At 42.9% G+C, this 21,551-nt stretch overlaps 1 protein-coding gene across 1 annotated transcript; it reads right to left on the reverse strand.

The window, feature by feature from the left end:
• Nucleotides 1–2,500: 2,500 nt before the first annotated feature.
• LOC149358749 (vezatin-like) lies at nt 2,501–21,467 on the reverse strand. The gene is made up of 13 exons (XM_089570926.1): nt 21,262–21,467; nt 20,910–21,053; nt 20,234–20,308; nt 18,530–18,660; nt 16,289–16,561; nt 15,059–15,217; nt 14,101–14,242; nt 11,916–12,000; nt 10,328–10,547; nt 8,818–8,978; nt 7,336–7,445; nt 6,395–6,460; nt 2,501–3,206 (listed from the first exon to the last, which is right to left on the reverse strand). The coding sequence occupies exons 1-13, from the start codon at nt 21,301–21,303 to the stop codon at nt 2,664–2,666; spliced, it is 2,151 nt and encodes a 716-aa protein (XP_089427052.1). The 5' UTR covers nt 21,304–21,467; the 3' UTR covers nt 2,501–2,663.
• Between the last annotated feature and the right edge of the window lie 84 nt (nt 21,468–21,551).

Consider the following 21,551-nt stretch of genomic DNA (forward strand, 5'->3'; position numbering starts at 1 on the left):
TATGTCGTTTACGCATAGGTCACACACACATCACCCATAACTTCTTAATAACAAAAAAAGACAAACCTTTGTGTGAAATGTGTGGCGAGGAGCTCACAGTGAATCACATTTTAATTTCTTGTTCCCATCTCTAAGAACTTAGGAGAAAGTTTTTTACTGTATTTTACAATCAACAGATTCCATTTCATCCCGCATTGCTTTTAGGCGAGCAGACACTTGTCTGGTTTTCACTTGTTTGTAACTTTCTAAAGAAAGCCAAGGTTTTAAACCTATTATAATGTAACCTTTATACACTTGACATAACATCATCTAACCTTGTGTTTGGCGCATGATAGCCATAGTTGCTTACGCGCCATAAAACCCCATATAACTAACTAACTAACGTATTTACTAGACGCGCCTTTGTTCATTCCAAACCATCGAGCTGGCATGGCGGAGTGGTAGCGTGCTCGTCTTGCACTCCGGAGGCCCTGGTTCGACTCCCAAACCCGACCAATTTCCTACTTGGTTGTATTTATTTATCTAGTCTGACTAGAAAGGTTAATTAGGACAATTAAGCAATTAACTAACTTCAGTCCCACTTACTTGGAGCATCACCATACCATCCCTTTAATTGGTTGCATGGTTACTAGCCAAAGTACAATTGCGACGTTTGAAATTTGCGCACTGTGACTGAAAAGCGTGACATTTTTGTCGACAACTCCTGCTTACAACGATGAGGCATTAAAGGCTTCTGCGTTAATATTCCTCCCTTCCCTTACGGCGCGGTTTTGGTGTCCACCAAGATGTGAGAAAGATACTGCGCCATTTCTTTCTTCAAAAAGCAATTTAAATTTCATTTCAAATGGTTTTTGAGGAATGGAAATGGCGCAGTCATTGTCTCACACCTCGATGGGCACCCGAGGCGCCCTAAGGGAAGGGAGAAATTTTGGGAGTGAAAGAAGAGAGAGAGAGAGGTGAGGGAGTGGAGGTCTCCGGAGTAATTTCGACTGCCTGGGGTACCTTTAACGTGCACTGGCATCGTACAGCACAAGGGCGCCTCTTTGCATTTCACCTCCATGGATCTGTGAGGATGTGGGCCGATAGGGCCTGGGCCCAAACATCTCCTTGCACATAGCCAATAATTTGTTCGCCACCACCACCACGACAAGGGCACTACGTTGTGTCAGTGTACATACATTAAAGATCCCCAAGCGGTCGAAATTGTTCCAGAGCACTCCACTAAGCCGCCCCTCATAGCCCATGTTTCGCCTCGATGATGATGATGATGAAAGATTTTTATTGGTACAGGGAGGTACGATTGGTTTGACTCTTAAGGGGCCGGCCCTCACAATAGGTGGGGTCTCTAGCAGGGGACCCCAGTGGCGTCGGCCGCTGCCCGGCCGCGCTCAACCAGGGCCTTTTGGGCCTGTAGGTCAGAGCAGCCGAGCAGGATCGCCTCCCAGACTTCCTGGGTGGGGTTGGGGTGAGGGGGGAAGAGCAGGGTTGGAGGGGCAGGCCCACACCATGTGGTAGGTGTCCGAAGACTTCTCCTCATAGTGCGGACAGCTGCCAGAGAAAGAAGGGTCAAAATGTTTGAGAGCTGCCGGGCACAGCAAAGTATTAGTATACAGGTGGAGCAGGAGCCACTCCTCCACCTTTAAGAGACCTTTACACGGGCGGAGACAAAGGCCGTGGCCAGAGTGGTAGAGACGGTTTCTTTTACAGTTTCTTTTCCTTGCGGGTGTGACTTCTCTCACCCAGCTGCTGCCCTGGATTCCCTTGCTTCATCTAGGTGCCGTTTCTTTGCATCCCAGCTATCAGGCACGTACAGACAAGTGGAATGGAAGGAAAACTTAAATAACTGGTTTTGAAGGAGGGGAGGGCGCATTAAACGTCTCGCTTCTCGTTTGGCACTTCAATTGCGCTGTGAGGGAAGGGAATAATGTGAAAGTGAAAGGAAGACTCCGGGTAAATTTTGAACCACCTGCAGGTCTTCAGAGTGCGCTGACGTCGCACAGCACACGGGCGCCTTTTGTTTTTACCTCCATAAAGATGCCTGCCTGCCATGGTAGGAACTGAACTCTGTTCTTCCGGCTCAGCAGCTGAGCGCACTAACCACAGAGTCACCGCAGCAGGTTCTGCAGAGGGATAAGTAGGCTGTCAGATTTTTATGAATTTGATAGCATAATTAAGAATACCATGTCCCCACATCCACCAGTGGGGTCACGCTTTGCCACCTGCCAGGAACACCAACGAGCCAGACACCATACAAAATTCTGCTGTTTCTTCCAAAATTTCAACAGGAAACGAAACATCTACAAGCCCTTCTTAGTGTTCACTTGAAGAAAGGTATTTGCAACAAATAAAACACATTTCACTATGAATTAATGAGGCTAAATAACTCTGCAACATGATCCCTTCGCTTCAAATCAAGTTTCAAAGAGCTGAAGGCTAGCTCTGGGGCACATGCGCTTCCCTTTAACATGTGCCATCTGCGTATGAGCGTATACGCAAAACATTTCTGAACAATTCAGATAATTTATTCATCAATAACTTATGCACATTTTCACATTCCAGAGAGGCATGGCACACACCACCAGTGAGTTAAAAAATGCCCCACAGGTGCAAATTTTTAAAAATTTGGATGCCCTTGTTCATAACGAAACTAAGCCCATTTTTGTTCACACAGATACGTCACACTCCAGTTCATCTTCTTCTGAAGAGCCACTGCTCACGTCATTTTCGAAAGTTCTCACTTCCATCGGCACAAGCTGCCTCGACCTTATTGCAGCCATCAGGGCGATGTTTCGGGGGTTGGGAAGACATATCCTTTCAGCTGGCAGCGATGCATACTCTGCAACAGTGTCTGCAGGAGCTCCAGACATTTCCTGCTTCGCAGCTTCTCCGCCACTGCCAAGGCGCAACTCGAGACCTTCGGATCGTTCATCACCCATTGCTGTTTTGTGCAAGGGCGTTGTGCTTCTGGCTGCAGCCCCGTCTTCGTATGCGGGCGGGCAGTCACCGACGTAAGTGCTGCTTTCAGGAGGGCCCTCTGCGTCAGGCACGACAAAGCCCAGCTTGTCGAAGTGGCCTCCTTCAATCCCAGTACGTGCCAGTGCATTCTTTTCTCGCTCACGGTGCTCCTTAGCCTTGATGACAAGCACACTTTTCAATTCCTTGAAAACTACCGCCGAGGCTTCTCTCTGCATCTTCTCGGAAGAAAGCTGAAAGACGAGAGTGATCGAAAAGCGTAATAAGATGCAAGGTCTATGCCGTGGGAGCTCGCTAATATGTACTTACTGAAAACACAGTCATAGTTTAAACACTGATGCAGCAAATTCCCACTAATGACATTATTGTATTTGCTGACCACTTCTCTAGGCTTACCTCACACCTAGCAGTTCATGCGTACTGCTTTCACATCGTTCTTTGCACAAGATAAAAATGTGTACTAGATCGGCAGCATTTTCTGAGTAATAAACATTGCCCAGTATTTTCTTCTGGCATAAAAGCATGGAAAAATCTACTGCTGTCAGTTGACCGACAGAACAGTTTTCTGCCTAGTTCTTCATCATTAGTGCAAGCTATGTATTGATGACATTTCACTGTATTTAAAACAAAATAGAACTCCACGACGAACTGTGCCTAAAGAGGTGAGTAAAATCTCCAGCAGGCAACAGCTGCAAAAGCAATCAAAAGCCCCATGATTTTATCAGCCAAACTAAGTCACATAGATAAAATACACGCTAAAAATTTGTTTTGTAGCCTATTTCTGGATGGTACCCGGCTCATGCATAGTATCAACATCTGAGGCCCATAAAAGTTTTGGACATAGGTAGTATACCCACAAAAATTTATCATAGTCCAGTTATGCTAGCTGAAGCAGGAAGGCCTCTCCCATTCATCTCAAACTAGTCCTGTCCTGTGCGAGCTCTGGCCACCCAATCACCACAAATTTTCTCATCTGTCCGCTTCACTCTCTGCTGTCTCATGCTGTTTTTTTCTCTCTCTGAATCCTCTCCACTATGTCGAAAAAAAAAAAACATAAGTAATCTCTCTTCCACACTACATGTCCTGCTGAAGTCCATTTCCTCTTCTTGATTTCAGCTAGGACCTCATTAAGTTGTGTTTGTTTGCCAACCTATGCTCACCCCTTCCAATCCCTTAATGTTACCTGTATCATTATTGCCAACCTCTCTGCCTTTCCCGTCAATAATCCCCCCTTCCTCTCTCTATCATTATCCTTTCTGTAGGTCACTTATGTTGCCCTTGATATGGATTTGAATACTTTCAATAGGCTGAGAACACCCACTAAAAGATTTCAAATGCAAATCACTGACCAATGTCACAGAACAGTAGCCTTAAGCTCTGCTTACTTTTACAGCAACGAATGGCTTAACACTGATACCTTTCAATCGGTCAGTGCATTTAGTTTAGCCCTCTCCTTTGCAGAGTAAAACTTCAAATATATTTACATTTAGCAAATAAACTAGGGGTGTGCGAATATCAAATTTTTCGAATACGAGTCGAATACGAATACTTGGGTCCGAATATCGAATCGAATATCAAATAATCAAGGACAGATGCATTTAACCACTACAAAACATGATTTAAGCACCCAAGAACATCGCAGTTCAACTATCAGTGATGAAATGAACACAAAAGATGTGTGTGGCTGCCCAAAAAGTATCAAAGTCTCGAACATTATTCATAGAAGAGTGGAAATATCAGAGAAGATGGCTAGTACACAGCATTGATTAAGGCTAGCTTGCCATAAGTACAAAAGTGCGTTGCTGGGATGAACATAAAAGGTTGTCGTGAAGGAAAACCGGCTGCTCCACACGGTCAGGCAGAAGTAGCTAGTTCCCTTCTACCTGAAGCGACTTCTCCCGCCAAAAAAAAAAAGCCTCCTCTAATTTGGCAATTAACTGGCATGTATTGCGAGGTATTTCGTGCAGAGCTCTGACTATACCAGCTTCGCAGGCATAGCCACAAAGAAGCTCACCAGCGTAGTCAGCTACTGCATTGCCCAACGTTACGCAATGCTCTGGACGTCGCTATATTGTTATGTCTCTTTTGATAGGACTTGCGGACCGAAATGAACGCCGGTGCTCGCAATAGAATATTCGGCTGGGTACGAATATTCGCGTCGGATCGAATATTCGTAACAACACGAATACTTAGATTTCGAATCGAATACGAATACTAAAAATATACTATTCGAATTATATTCGAAAATTTCGAATATTCGCACACCCCTAAAATAAACTGCTTCAGCAGTGCCCTGACAGCGCTCTGAGGCACTCGAACACCATCTGTTTTCAACAGCTATAAATCAATTCATAAAGGCATGCATTGAAGAAATAGACTTCTGCTGCAAATAACACCACCAGAAAAAACCTAAAGCTAGACTGTCACACTGTTGCCTGCAATGCTTACTGCAGAGCAACACATTTCTGCTATGTTAAAATTGCTGAAAGTCTGAAACAGCATGTGCAGCTATGCTCACAGCTGTTCACTCTACGGTAATTTATTTTAGAGCGCAGCTCTTTGGCGTCCGTTCCTGGGTTTCGCGTCGTCGTCGGCGTTGTCGTCGGCGTTGGCCTCGTAACCAGCTCCGCCCCCCTTTCATCCGCAGCTGGGGTTGACTCACTATCGGCGTCAGCGGCATCAGTCAGTCGCTGCTATCTCTTCCCTCCTCCCTTTATCGTGTTGTCCGCTTGCTGCGCGCGCTTCTGCCCCCATCGTTTGCCGCTGGGTGTACACGCCGCCCCCCTCCCCCCTCTTCCTGCGAGTCTCCGGTTGTCAAAGCGCCGGCTTGAACTTAATTCCTTTCTTCGCTCCTCCTCCAATGCAACCCCTGTGCGGTGGCAATCAGAGAGCCAGATCGGTGGCGGCGGATCTGTATATGTGCACCGCCCGAGCCGAAATTGCCGCTGCCGTTCGCCCTGTGCGGTGGCAATCAGAGAGCCAGATCGGTGGCGGCGGATCTGTATATGTGCACCGCCCGAGCCGAAATTGCCGCTGCCGTTCGCCACTGCGAAATTATCTGCCAGTTCTTTCTGAGCCATGAGCGAGACGACCGATGGAAGTCCTCCGTCTGCTAAAAAAAAATTCTGTGATAGCGCATACATGTGTTGCTCGATTTCTTTGCCTCAATCTATCGAAAAGGTGAAACAGCTTATTTGCTGCGCTCAAATTTCGCATTAGGAAGTAACGTAATCGTCGGTAATTTTTTGTTTCTTAGTTTGATGATAACTTGAGGAAGAAACAGCATAACTTCAATGCTTGGAACAAATTTGTAAAGAAAAGCTAAAAGTAGGAAAGATTACCAAGCACCCAAGCAGAACTCTCTCTTTGCTATGCAAAAGCTCTAATGTTAAATTAAGGACTTTAAGATGAGGTTTCTTACATCATAGTCATCTGCGCTCTCGACATCATCAGGTTCAGCCTTGTCTGGCAGCATAGCTTCAAAAACCTGGACCAAGAAAAGTAATAATAATAGTATGATCACAAAAATTGACTGAAACCAATACGCTCCAACCACACATGGCCTGAAGATGAAAAATGGATATGCAACCTGCTTGAAGTATGAACACATTATTTTGAAAAAAAAGTGATGTGATTACTCTAGCAACTTTAAAGGGGCATTCAAAAGCAAAAGAAATTTTTGAAAGAAATAACTCTGGTCTCCGCACATGAGAATGCTTTGGGCACTTCCACACAAAGCCAAAGTTTTGAAGGAGAACGAACAAATGCAGAGATGTCACACAAGTGAATGCTTCACTAAGCATTTGTGCAGGGCAGTGGGTTTCTCTACAATGCCAGAAATGCAAAACAGCTCCTGAATGCAATAACCATGCTGCTGGTAAAACTTCACAACACTTAGGACAACTTCAACAAACTTTTATTTTCGGTAAAAATCATCCTATAGCTCTTTCCGGTTAAGCTGATATTTGCTCGCAGCAAACAACACATTTATTCCTGAGAAAAACAGATGAAGGATCAAATTCAGATTCAGGGAAGAGGCAAAAGCTAAATACAGCACTTAATTTCTCCACTGCTGCTTCCTTCAGGGATGACACTGCTTATAAAAGAGACTCTCCAAGACAGTTCTCATGTTTGGCGAGGGTATGGTTGAGGGTCCCTCGCAAGTTTGCATTGCAACCCAAACACAGTGCACACAGATTTGTCAGCGACGAACCTTTTCATAAGCACTTAGACTTCAGTGTTACTTACTGCGCTGGGCTTTCCTTCACTCTGCCGAAGTAGAAAATTTCACAGCACAAGTGAGTGAAATGGAATCGCAAAAATCTGAGAGAAGACTAAGCAAAGCACAGGCGGGGCTCGTACCTCATCTTCAACAACAGGAACATCATCTTCCTTGATGACAACAACTGGCCCACTGCTGGTGACAGGAGAAGGAAGCTCCAGGGGCGTGCTTTCCACGGGCAGTTTGGGGGCTGAGGAAGAATTCAAGGACAATGTATAGCCTTCCGAATAGAAACACTAGCAACCGACAATGCAAGATTTCAGAGCAGCGGACAGCTACTGTACATCACAGGCAGTGCAGCACAGGCTGCAGTGAAAATCTGGCCAATGAATCATTTCTTTGTCATGTGCAAAAGTTCTATAATTAGAGTGGAATCTGCTGTCTCCTTTTCAATGATGCTGGCTACAATTATGGGCAGATCAAAAATAACAGTTCATTAAGGGAAGATAAGAGCCTTACAATGAAAACTTCTGTTATTAGAGATATCGTAATGAAATTAAGTGTGCTTCTTCCTCCTGTTTCAAAAATAGAATAAGTTTTAGTATAACTCAATTGGCTCCCATATTCTAGGAGAATATCTGAAGCCAAATTAGGTAATTTCTTATGGGCTGTTAAGACAGCTTAAGGGGGGACACTACCCAAAAAGTGAACTTTGAACCGCCTGCTTGATTTCTTTGAATCTTGCAAATATCACTTCTGGGACCACCTCTGCCAAATTTTATTATTCAGTTGGGGGCTTGTCTTGAACATTGTAGTGCTTAAAATGAAATGGGATGATTTTCAATCATGTGAGTCTATTTTTCTCATCTCCAGTTTCTTCAGTAAACTGTCAGCTTAGAAAAACTATCATTCAAATTTTACTAGATAATATTGGTATTGTAGCAGGTTTTCTGGAACGAAATTTTATGAGGAACACAACTGTGCGCTCAGTTTGTCAATTTTGTCCCTTTTTTCACTCTAAAAAATTACTTTTAAAAAATTGACGTAAAATGAAAATCCAATGTCATTCTTTATATGGTATCATTCTTTCAAAATGTAGGAGAATTAAGCAAAATAATTCCATAGTTGTGTGCTCTGGACATTCCCAATGTCACATAACACAATAAATTGAAAAAATTACCCTTGTTTTCCTAAGTAAGCATAGTTATCCTTGGCATAAAGGTTGCATAACCTGCTTTATACTTATTCTAGAATAATTAAATTTGGCAGAGGTGGTCCCACTAGTAATATAAGCTAGCCCTACAAGTTTCAATGAAATCGAGCGAGCGGTTCAAAAGTTTACTGTTTAGGGTAGTGTCGCCCCTTAATTAAGACACCTGATAAGTAAACTGGGGATGACCAAGGGTTTCAGTTGGTTTTTAGCAAATTCAAAAAGACTTCATTAGACACTCTACAAGCCCCAGAGGGCGGTGGGGAAGAGAGAGAGAGAAACAGGAAGTGAAAGCGAGAAAGTAAAGCCCATTTACAAAAAAAGACACGCAAAGTCCTACTGTATGCATTCATTTCCCATAAATTCACTAATAGCACCAAGTGATAGCATGTACAAGTGGTGCTACACACACCTAATTTCTTGTCCAACAGGAAAGAGGCCTCTTCCAGACAGCAGGAGCTAGATGCAAGCTCGGCTTTTACTTCAGCCAGCAGGCAACTGAGGTTCGCCTCCAGCGGTTCGATGTCGGTGTCTTCTCCAATGGACTCAGTGATGCTCTCAACTGCTTGGGCCCTGAAATTAATCCATGACGCATGAAATTTCACGTCCAAAGCCCAAACTTTAGATACCAGGTTAATGACTTAGGAAAAGCTATAAAGGAGAGAAACATCAAATTAGAGTATGGCTGGCATCCCTGTAAGTGAAGAGCCATTCTGTACTAATAGTATAACATGTGGGGTTTGCTGTCCTGAAGTTGCAAGTGCGCCTATGAGAGAGGCCGTGTTTGAGAGCTCCAGATATGTGCACTGACACTGCACAGCACACAGCCGTTCTACATTCCGCACCGATCTAAATGTGGCCACTGTTGCCGGTACTTGATTCTGCGACCTAGGACTCAGCAGCTGAATGCCAAAGCCATTCAGCAAATGAGGTGGGTCAATCAGTAATGAGGAAACAATTGTGGAGTGTTTGATACATGAAATCTTAAGTTTAAGCACGAATGAATGCTCACTGTATCAAAATCATGAAAGCTTGCAGTAGACTCCTCATCTTAGCTGCCTCCCACATGCAGATTTAATTATGCAAGAAAAATTTATGCTTGAGATTTTTTTTTAAGAGACTTTACACAAACATTGAAAATAAAAAAATTATCTCAATTTATTGCATTGAAAACTGAAAATGTGCTATCTATAAAAACTACAGAAAGAGAGCTCTAGCAGGTAAATATATTAAGAAATCTTTCAAATGTAATGCCAATAAGAGATTAAAGGAAAGTGCACTTAAGCAGCATAGCATTTAACCAACTGTCAGGTTTTGTCACTAGAGTGATAAGGACATAACAAAGAAACTAAACAAAACGATACAAGCAGAATTTTCACTTGATTATGCACTAATGGAGCAGTAAATATGGCACCTGATAGACTTCGAGAAAACAGCAATATAAAATTTAATAACATCATGCATTCTTTCAGTGATGCAAGCATGACAAGCTGTACAAAGCTTGTAACGAATTATGCCGGAATATTTCAGAAATGGGCAAGATTTCAAACATCAAATTTTCAATTAGAATCCAAATGAAAAAGAAAGCAAAAAAGTGTAGTTGAACAATATGCTAAACAGTGCCTAGATAAACCTGCTCCGTAACACTAATTAGATGCAGCATTTATGCACTTTATTTTTCTCTCACCCAAATCTTCAATCAAAGTCACATGCAAATGCTGCTCTAGGCACAAACCATATTCCGTATTACGCACAAGTTCATTTTAGCTCGTACCAAAATTGATGAATGCGCAAAACCTCATTGTGAGGCCATGCTTGAAGGGTAGGGCCCCACTTCTGCTCTCATGTTCACATGAAAGCCTCTTCTGATACCTGTGCAAGTTTGCTGCTTGTTATGTATATGGCATAAACACCAAACCAACCGTTTCAGTGCTGCAAGGAGATGTAAACCCAAGCTGTGAGCTGCTGTGTGCAGTTCATGGGGGGCCTTGTGCAGTGCCCTGGACGGCCTCCGCTCAAGCTCTGCCGTAACCTGGCTGCTCTTGTAGAATTGATAGGCATTGCTGAAGTTCCTCAACTGTGCTTGGATGCTTGTTGCAAGGTCGTTGACAATCGTTTTCATTGAGAATACATCAAACAGACCTGTAGAGAGAGAAAAGGTGGACAACCAGATGATCATCAAAGATACTGGGAGTTTCAAAAGGGCCCTGGAAAGCTAAATAAGCTTGAGGTGTTTATTCTTTGCACCCAAAGTATGGGATCTTGGGATCCTGAACACCGAAATTGTAATATCTAATATTTTCATCTTCTCCCAGAATGCTCATTTTGAGCCGATGGTGTAAAAATGCAGCGGCAATTTTCAGCAGCAGAAATGAGGTGACAGCCAGAATGGGCACTGTTTTTCTGATTGATGGGTGTTCAGTTCAAATCTGGTTCCTTTATACCAAAATTTGATGTCAGTGCTGTAAGCTTTTCGCATGCCACAAAAACTGAAAATAAGGGGTGGAAACAAATAAAAAATAATAAGAATAACTCTAGGGGTGACATCTTCCATTTGGCTTCATACTTTCAAAGAGGCAAGTGACATTCAAACAAAGAAAAAAAAAGAAAATCAGTCAACACATCTTCCCCAAAAAATTGAAGAGAAAAGCCAGACAGGAGGCGAGGTTGGGGAGGGACTCGTGCTAGTCTTATATTCTTATCAACAAAAGACATCAGGGAGCTTCCTTTGTTGAGTCAGTCACCCTTCCCCTGTCTATAGCGCATACGCGAAAAGACGCCCCAGTCAAAATGCGTGGCTGTGGGCTGGCCCAGCAAGGCAACAATTGCATACACACTTCCGCTGTGTGTGCGCAAAGCGTGGTTCTGATTGGTAGCGCCAAATCTACCACTGGGCAAGTGAAATGGGTAAGTGAAATGCGTTTTCATCTGATCGTTTCATTCAGAACCTTCGAAGTGGAATAACTTTTCGTTTGCAAGCTCCGATTTCAATAATTCTTTTTGAACTGCTCTCTGGAATGTAAAGGGATCAATTTAACCAGATTAATCGGCACTGAGGAAAGCATCGTGGTGCACCTTTAAAGCAAGCTCATTTTGGGCTCCTCTTATTTCTTTGCACAGTACCGAGCGACTGTGTCCGAAAGCACACTTATGGGCTGCCCTGTGATCGACGAATGAGCCATGGCAGAACTGAACAGCCTTCCAACTAAAAGCGAGTACTGTAAGTGAGCTAAGTAGATACGTGCCTATTATAACTTCCCCACAGATTGAGGAACACACCTATTACAGAGTGCGAAAGTCAGGTACTTCAGATACCCTCCAGTTGAACTAATCAGTTGTTAATATTTCCACAGCTGCAATACAAAAATATTATTTTGATACAAATTGTTCCTGGCAATATATTCCTTAGGAACTTTTAATGCCTTGTGTTCTTTTACTGCAGTTTTCTTCCACATCAGCAACAGTTAATGGAAAGCCTGGGATGTAACCTGGCATGGTTATGTTACTTACAGGTTTTCTTTATTCCCGGCATCAAACAGAGTGACAGCCTTCGTAGAAATTCTGACTGCTGGATGTACATCAGGTACAGCATTGCCTGCAACGTAAACAAAAACTTGTTATGTTTTTCCTTACAACTTCAATACCCAGAATTGAAATCTGGTCCAGCAGTAACAATCCATATGAACATCAAAGCAACTCACAGCCATGCATTCAGGTTAACAACGCTATAAAGCAGTAGCCACAACAAGTGGCGAAGCCACAAGCCACTCGAGTAAACAGCCAAGCTGACTTTCAGTTTTGACACAAAATTTAGCTACTGCCTAACAACGTAGAGATGGACAGCGAAGACACATAAATGACAAACACAGTGCTGTTTTTCCGTGTCTTCATTGCCTGTGTCTTTATGTGCTCTGCTAACATGAATTCATGCAAGAATGACCCACTAGCCCACACAAAGATCCTGCTGGGTGTAACTGGTCAGCATTGAAAGGCACCTAACATGCAAAAGTTGTCAAAATACAAAAATAGGGTAATATAACTTGTTCTAAAATGAAATCAATAACGGGAGAGAATGGACAGGGCAAATTAACAAAGATGCTGCATTTTGCTTCTTTTGCCAGCTTTACAAAGCCTATGGGTGACAATAAGAACAAATGATAAAGGAAGTTACGTCAATGAGATGCTCCCGCCCTGCCGAGTGCCTAGGTCAACACTCAAACGACACATGCACCCTTATGGTCTAAGGCCCCTAATGTTCTGCAGCGGAAAATTTCGAATTCTGCCAAATCAACGAAAAATCTGCAACATTCCGCAACACTTAAATACTTTAAAGGTACCTTCATTAATATTGTAAGTGGCTGTCGCAGTCCAGTGTTAGTACGTGCTAGACATAATGACTGCCTGCGAATGGAATGCAGCTCTACAAAAGTTGGGCCCCCGCCTATCACTCATTTTCATTCCCGGGTGGCTTGGCACTGCAACAAGGGGAAGCCCTAGAATGAAAGCTGAGCGTTATTTGAAACTAGAGACTTTTTCCACTACAATTAATACTCCTTTTGAAAGGTGCCAGTACCATGACTGCTTCTATCGAAGAGTGTGAATGCGCTATCGCCAGAGCAGCCACGCTTGACGCAGTAGCTCACCCGAGTGATTTGAGAAGCGAGCATGTCCAGGCATCAGCAGAACTTTGTTACCAAAATCTAGGTTTAATTAATCAGATTCCCATCTTTCTACTATTTCCAGTGATATCAACAACAATAACATAAAAAAGAGAATGTGGCTGCTAACATACAATGCTGTGAAAAATGCTTCAATTTGCCATTTTTCGCGGAATTGTCGAATAGCGGGAAACTGGGCACCTCACCCATACCAGCCATTATACTCAATGACAGCTTTCCTTGGCAATGAAAGGAAAAGTACGGAGCCTCTGTAACGGTGTCATTCCACCAGTACTTCAGCCACAGGACGGCTGCCTAGCAAGCTGTGCGGTTTTTTGCTCCTTCACTAGAGCAGCTGGCACCATCTATGGATGCTTGTTGGAACCAGATGCACCTAAAGAACTCGTTGTAAGCAACGAAACCTTTTTCAGTGACTCTTGAATGTTGAAAATACCAATTTATGTTGGAAATGTGCTACTTTGGTTGTTACCAATAGGCTATATTTTAAAAGGAAACAAATATAACTGCAACACGGGACTACATTTGCTGTGTGGGAAGAAAAGAAGTGTTTTGGCTCTGTAGCCTTAGCTTCATTGCCAAGAAAAGTTGTCGCGGAGTATACTGAAATTCCCTTTTCAATGTACATTTAGTCCAAACATCGCATACTCATCCTAATTATATTTTGTATGTGCTTTGCGACCTGTGGCCCTCCTGCTCCGCAAAATCGCCAGAGGGCACTGCAAGAGCAGTGAGCGACGCCATGACGAGTGGCATACACGGCGTTCACTCCCTACAGTACATTTTAGCGATCAAATAAAATGCTCTAACAACAGTGCACCAAGAAAAGTGTTTTGCTGGAAATGCAAAAGATTACTTACTGATATCATACCATCACCGAAACTAAGATCACTGTAGGCCTCTCTCAACAACTTTTATTTAGCCCTGTTTCATGCCTGCCGCAGCCACGCTATTAGAGCAAATTTCCTGATCTTATCACTCCATCATATTTCATTTTCATTCTGTTCCCAATGCATTACCTTTAGTGCTGAAAGAGAGAAATTGTCCGTTCCTTCTTCAAGAGATCGACCGAGTGGTGTAAAAAGCTCTGCATTGATGTCTTCAGGAGCTGTGCAAGCCAGGTAGATGGTGCTCACGTCAAGCTCACCTTCAAGTGGAACAGTGTACTGACATCACGGTTAAGGTTGCTGGGACTTCTAAGCAGCTGTCAGCAATTTTGCATGCCACTTCAATGCTAAAACAAGAAAGCACAAACACAGCAGCTTATTTAACAATGGACAAGACTGCTCTGACATTCTGAAACCTATTCCGCTTTTTAACAGAGCGGCAAGTTCCCAAAGAGATACACAGCGTGTTCTTTTGGATCTTGTGCTTCCGCATTTCTGTGCTTACGGAAAAAAAAAAAAAAAAAAAAATTGCAGTAAAATCTCTTAATGCGACTGTGGGAAAGGATCACTGCAATGACAGCTCAAGATACTTAGAAATCACTGAGCTGCTGTTTCCCTTTGCAAGAGAACAAGACAAAAATGTTAACAGCACTGTTCCTTCCATGCAAGCCACTTAAAGGATTCTAGAAACCTAACTTCTGTGTGCGTGTTTTCTTCTCTGTAATGACGCATAAGGCATTTTCATACACGAATTATCACAAGGTATTCTCCCATGACCATTAAATAATTTTTAATCAAATTTCCTTCTCATTCTGTTTCGGTATCAACAGCCAAACAATGACTGTGATGTCTACGTGTGCTTATAGGTCACAGTTGTGTATAGGTCACAATTGACGTCACAGTTGTCGTTCAGCTGTTGAAACCAAAACAGTATGACAGAAAAATTTGATCACAAATTATTTAGTGGTCATAGGCGAATACCGCTTGGTGATTCATGTATAGTAGTGTCATCTGTGTTGTAATAGAGAAGAAAACGTGCTGTTTATAGCCCTTTAAAGACCTGCTTGTAAAGAGCTTTGCCAAAGGATATGACTCAATAGCCTCCACTGTAGCGGTTTTCCCAGTGAGGAAAAGCTCCCGGGTCCACAGAAACACTGACCGCCGCAGCTCGGGGCACTGCCTTTGAGGATCCAAGTTTGGCATGAGCATGTTCATCTCGATTCGGTGAAGTGGGACATTGTGAGATGCCCTGAAATAGAATCGGGCACTATTGCACACAATCTGCTGGCCACAAGGCTACTGTTATTTCTCAAGGAACCGCTGCACAACCTGGTTGTACTCTGACTAGGAAGCCTGTCTGTGGCCTTTAAAATACAAGAGACATGTTCCATACTCATCATCAACATAAGCACAAAGTAGCCCCAGGAAAATGAAGTGTGGAAAAAGTCCTTATGATCAGGAAAACTTAAGGTGAAAAATTTTAAACCGATCCACATCAAATGTTCAAAAAACAGAAGCTACTCAGTTCCAGCAAGAGTTTTAAGCAATGAAGAAATAAAAGCAAAAGAAAAGATGCTCGCAAAAAACATGCGTCCGGTAAAGAGACACTCAGAACAAATTGAAGTTGGCTTATATCAATCGATTACTTCTAATGACAAAAAAACAATGTTCACCAGAACAGAGTTTCTATAAGTTAGCAGTGTCTAAAACAGATGAAATGCAGATATCGCCAGCACAAGTCATTTTCATAAGCAAACTGTGATTATGTTAAGTACTTTTTTGTTTGCGGATCTTTGAGGCTAAATGCCGCTTCTATCTTACTTCCAATCAGCAAGCATGCAGTCCAAATTCTCATTGAATCATTCATCATTACCTTCAAAAGCTTGAATCAAACTGCAGGGAAACTTCCATTTTCAACCCCGAATTCATTCATCAGCAGTGAATAAATACATATTCACTGCTGATGAAATCACCACAGCCACGCAAAGCAAACAGCAAAACTTTTCAAGAATGAAAAACTGGAGTCTTCAGTGTCCCTTTAAAGATTACGAACAGCAAAGCAGAAATTTGGGCGAGTTGGTAAGTATTCATGATATTGTTCACAGCGCAACAAGAACAGGAAAAACGAAAGACGAAAGAGTAACACAAACAAGCGCCGTTTGTGTTACTCTTTCGTCTTTCGTTTTTCCCGTTCTTGTTGCGCTGTGAACAATATCATGAAAGATTACGAAGACTGCTGAAGTTTGTTATTATTTCCTTTGACGTGTACTGGGAGTAGTGCAGTAAGGGATAAAAACATCTGACTCCAAGGCTGACTTACAGTGTAAAACCACGTGCAACCACTTCAGCCTCTTGGATTATCTGCAGGCACTTTCTGATCATGGCTTGCACATCTTGCATGGTAGCCAAGAGGCGATCGATGCTCGCGCGATATTGTCGCAGCAGGCAGTACTTCACAATGGCTGTACCGGCCACAAGTAGCAACGCACAGGCGAGGAACCCCAATACCACGCTCTCAGCACTTGTCTCTCGGTCTGTGGACAGGCACCTTGCAACAAGGCACACGCAGACAGCAGCAACAACACTGCAAGTACTGTAGAGACAAAAAAAAACCCAACCGCATGCATTAGGAGTCACGAAGTGCTGCCAGTGTAGACAAGGCAGGCACATAAAATGTTTTGTGTTTCCTTTAATGATGTTTAAGTCATCACTAAACGTGGTTCACGAAGTGAAATTTTCTAATGTCCAATAAAAAGATTTATAATTGAGTTTCTTCTGTAATGCAGTTTTGGCATCAGTTCCGAAAGCCTTGCAGTGGCTCTGATGTTGCTACTAGTAGGGCTGAGGTCATACGGGGCATACAAAAACCAATATAATTGCTGTTTATTCACCAGCTGCCATTCTGGCTACTGCAGTAGGCTTGTGTAAGAGCCGTAATTAATTAAAACGATGAAAATTTAATGCAGAACTTACATGCCTCATGTGATGTCACAGCCATCATTCAGGCGCTGAAACAGACTACACTTCACAAAAAATTTAATTATGAATTATTTATCGACCATAGGCGAATTTCACATGGTCTATATTTAGTAACATCATCTGTGTCCTTCCAGATCAAGAGTAGAAAACAAAATTTGGTGCCTTCATCCTTTGAACACAAAATTACGAAGTGCAGAATAACAGACAAGTGAGAGTATCGTAAAGCACACCACCTTTGCTTTCACCTCACAAAACATACTAGTACTTGCTCAAGAAAGAAAGGGGCACTTATGCTAGCAGACACTAGAGTGGCAACACTCTCAAGAAAATGAACAGAGATAAATGAATGCTAATATATTTTCAACCGCTGTCTTGCTATTCTCAACAGAATTAGCTTCTAACACTGACAACCGAGGACACAGTGCATGCAGAGTACAAGGAAAAAGTAAAAGCAGTATTCTAGAATCACATTACAAACATATTGTTCACTGCCAGTATGCATAACATGCAGTGCCCTTTTCAAGATGAACACAAAATAGGTGCAAAAATTAAAATATACAAGGGTGATTTATTTCTGGGAGTAACTGGTTATTCTTAATTGCATAAGGTTCCTCGAGATGCATTAAGATCCTCACACATTTAGAGATGACTTCAGTGCTGGGCTCCAGTAAATTTACCTTAAACGAATAAAGTAACCTATATGCCCTCCTTGCTAATGCGTGGCTGAATAGGCTCTAAATCAAACCAACCTCTTTAGATTAGGAAGGCAATGCCAAGAGAGAAGTTACTATCTGTGAGTGGCAGGGGTTGTTCTCAATCAGCATAACAGCCTAGCAGGTGATGCTTGTTCAGGCGGCAGTGTATTGGTGCATGACCTAAACCTTGCACTTTTTCTGGTCTCGTTCGGTCTGGCGCCGCTGAGCCGGGCGGTTGATGCTCCCCAGATAATATGAAAAAATTGGTGGGCTGTACATGCAAGCATAAAATGTGTGCTTCAGGTAGCACAGTGGTATTTGGTGCAGTGGTACTATGGTCACTTAACCACACCTGATGCTGTCACAACTGTGAGTTCAGTTTGGTTTGATTTTATGGGTTTAACGTCCCAAAGCAACTCAGACTATGAGGAACACCGTAGTGGAGGGCTCCGTAAAATTTCGACCACCTGGGGGTCTTTAACGTACACTGAAATTGCACAGAATATGAGCCGCTACCATTTTGCCTCCATCGAAAACTGACCGCTGTGGCCGGGATCAAACCTGCGTCTTTCGGGTCTGCAGCCGAGCACCACACCCACTGAGCCACCACAGTGGCAGAAGTTATATTTGGTTACATCACATTCACTCAACATCGAAAAACCACTGCCTCCAAGAATTTTTGACACTACAACAAATAGCGAGAAGACACAAAAAATTTCCGCACGAGCTTTTTCACAGGCATAAGCTACAAACAGCTCATCAATGCTGCACACAGAACATTAGCAATCAAAGAAGAAAGCACTCTCTCAAGTAAAGTCTCCACTAAAATTGGAGTGATTCTTGACAAGACACCTTCGTAATGACACTGTATATACAGATGTACTCACAAGAAGCTGCTTCTGTGTGTTTCTTTTTTGACACTCAAGTCTTGGGCTTCCAGCAGGTTCCGCAAGAATCGCTGATCCTCTTCGTCAAGGCAAGGACTCTCCAAAATCCTTTCCAGGAAAGGCACTCCATCCTGAAATGCAGCCAAATAATTTGCTTATGGTTTGGATAACCTACAACACATGCTTAAATCCATAAAATTTCGAGGTAAATGCAGACAGCAAATACTATGACTGATGGATGTGCTATTCTCAACAAATGAAGAATGAACAAGACAACTAAACACAAGCAGCAAAAAGAGGAGATCTTAGCTGAAGGATGCTCAGTACTATAACAGGCTAAATTCATTTATAAAGTGCAAATACTTCTTTTAGAAGTGTTAATCAACCTTGCTTGTATCTTCTTTCCTAGAGCTAATACATTTGTTTTTTACGTAGCCATTTCAGGTTTCTTGTCTGCGTTTCATTAGTTGAGAATAGCATCTCACCCAACACTTACAACAGCCGAAGAAGCAGGATTTAATATGCCAACATTGAAGACCTCTGTTCCAGTATGTGTGAATACACGGCTCTTCGCAAAGAAAATTACTGTTAATATCTGGAGAGTGCCTGTAGCTTAGAATACTACTGCAGTGAATTTCAACAAATCTTGTGCTCAAACAGTCAAGGTTACTGAGAAAAATGAACATATGCTTCCTAATGCAATGCCAGTGTAGGCTGCTATGCTTGAAAAGTAGGGTGGACTGCATTTTTGCACTTGCAAGAATGACATATTTTGATCTTATGCAGGACTTGAGTGTACTCTGTGCATAGAGATTAAGAGAACATTCACATTCAGAGACGACAGATGCACATTTTACAAATTTATGACAAAACTTGCGGCACAGGTCAACATGGTTATCATACCGTGAGTAACACCCAAAAATTTTGTCTCGTGTCCAAGAAAGAAGTACATATACAGAGAGTGAGAGTAAGAGTACAGCTCCCTGACAGGTATGTAGAAGCTTATTTTGGCTCAAAGTAACAAAACGGGCACCTGGAATACTCAGTTGCTTGAAAACAGCCTATTTAGTAATCTATTTAACACAAAGTGCAGAATGGCCGCCGCGGTGGCTTAGCGGTTATGGTGATCGGCTGCTGACCCGAAAGACGCGGGTTCGATCCCGGCCGCGGCGGCTGGAATTTCTTTGGAGGAGAAATTCTAGAGGCCCGTGTACTGTGCGATGTCAGTGCACGTTAAAGAACCCCAGGCAGTCGAAATTTCCGGAGCCCTCCACTACGGCGTCTCTCATAGCCTTAGTCGCTTTGGGACGTTAAACCCCATAAACCAAACCAAACCAAACAAAGTGCAGAACGAAAGTTAGGGGTAAAGAGCATGGTTACAGCCACCGCGCCTGTGCTTTTAATTTCTCTCTCATCATATTTTGCACTGAAATTTCGGGAGAGTTACAGCCCACTGCTAGAGTGCATGCCACTGGTCACAGCTTTGGTCAATCACCACTGGCTTCCAAATCAATACATTAACCTGAGCAGAATTTTCCCTGAAGTGCTGATTCCGTCATAACAACAATCATTACAGACAGGAATAGGATCAACGTGTCTTGATGGAAGACAGCATACTGTAGGTGGCAAGCATGCTGCCAAATGCAGTATGATTTATGTTGCACATTTGCAGCGCTATAAACTTGGGAAGATGACATTACTCACGAAGTGATGAAATAAGTGCAGTGCGGCAGACTTGGCTCTGGAAAGGCCACCCGCAAAGAGCGTGAGTACATTCGGCTGAAAATGAGACAGCACATGTTAGGATGCAGCTGGCAAAATTGCATATAGCTGATGCAGATGATGTCTTCTGAGATGTGCTGTAGCGAATAAACTATAGCAAACATGTCATATGAGGCTTAATGGTGCGCCGGCTCAAGTTTAACAATAAAGAGTGGAGATCACGCGTCGCAGCTTAAAGTAATTCAAGTAACAATTGTTGCTGGGCTAGTTGGTGCATTATTCTTCGTACAAAAGTTAGCGCAAAACACGACACTCACAAGAAAGGTAGACAGGAAGCGCGTTGTCCTGTCTACCTTTCTTGTGAGTGTCGTGTTTTGAGCTAACTTTTGTACGAAGCTTAAAGTAAGCCGTGCTTTTACCACTTAGCTGCAGCGTTATATTTCTTGTTAGTCGCATTGCGTTCGTGTCTCACAAGCAACATATAGTAGCACATATTAACCAACAACGTCAGCAACAGGTTTTAACGAAATAGGTTTTAACGAAAGAGAATATACCGTTTTTCGAAACGGCGTCGTCAGACGACGGTTTCGATCGATACACGTACAAAGATGTCGCGTACACCCAAGAACAGTGACTAAGTAAATTAAGCTCAGAGTACCAGAAAGGAGATTATGTTGGAGCGACGCAGATGACACGTTTTGTTCAGCGAGGTAGGCCGCTCATCGGCGGGTTTCACAGAACCAAGGTCCATGTCCGGAAGCTCAAACCCGGCTTCGGTGAGGTGGGCATACAAAGGCGAATTCTGGAATAAAACGAACAATGGTTTTTCATCGATCGAATGACACTAGAATGCTGCTGCCGCTCGTAGAAATGTGGCTGAAATTACCAGTTCAAAGGAAAGATAAACGGAAATCCAGGGTTCGAAAACCGCGTAGCTTTGACAACAGCAATCGAGGTTCTTCAAGAGCTCAAAGCTTGTAGCTTTTTCAGGGAAGAAAATATGTTCTTACCGGCAGAATGACACCGTCGTCATCGGAATCCATCTCGTTCATTGTTCACTGGTGTCAAATTTCTTGCGCCTTATCCCCTAAATTTGGAAACGATTGTGAAATCGAGACTTCAAATGCGAAGTACGCCACTCAGCTGGTGATGCCCATGCCATCCATGCCGCTCGTGCCCATTGATCTCTGACATCCCTGATCACCTCGAAAAGCTTGCCTATCGTCAGCAACGTAAGCAGTCTGTACTTAAATTTCCGGTTATGTTGAAAATTTGAAATTTTCTTTTGTCTTGTTGGTGT

The sequence above is a fragment of the Amblyomma mixtum genome, chromosome 2 (assembly GCF_055824585.1).
Source record: "Amblyomma mixtum isolate Tamu chromosome 2, ASM5582458v1, whole genome shotgun sequence".
Lineage (NCBI taxonomy): Eukaryota > Metazoa > Arthropoda > Arachnida > Ixodida > Ixodidae > Amblyomma > Amblyomma mixtum.

Excerpts from the sequence above, each read along its gene's own strand:
- LOC149358749 (XM_089570926.1), bottom strand. The coding sequence starts at position 21,303 with ATGAACGAGATGGATTCCGATGACGACGGTGTCATTCTGCCG. Across the intron at positions 18,661-20,233 it reads TGCACTTATTTCATCACTTC|GATGGAGTGCCTTTCCTGGA; the intron begins GTGAGTAATGTC and ends GCTGCATTTCAG. Across the intron at positions 7,446-8,817 it reads CCTGTTGGACAAGAAATTAG|CCCCCAAACTGCCCGTGGAA; the intron begins GTGTGTGTAGCA and ends ATTCTTCCTCAG.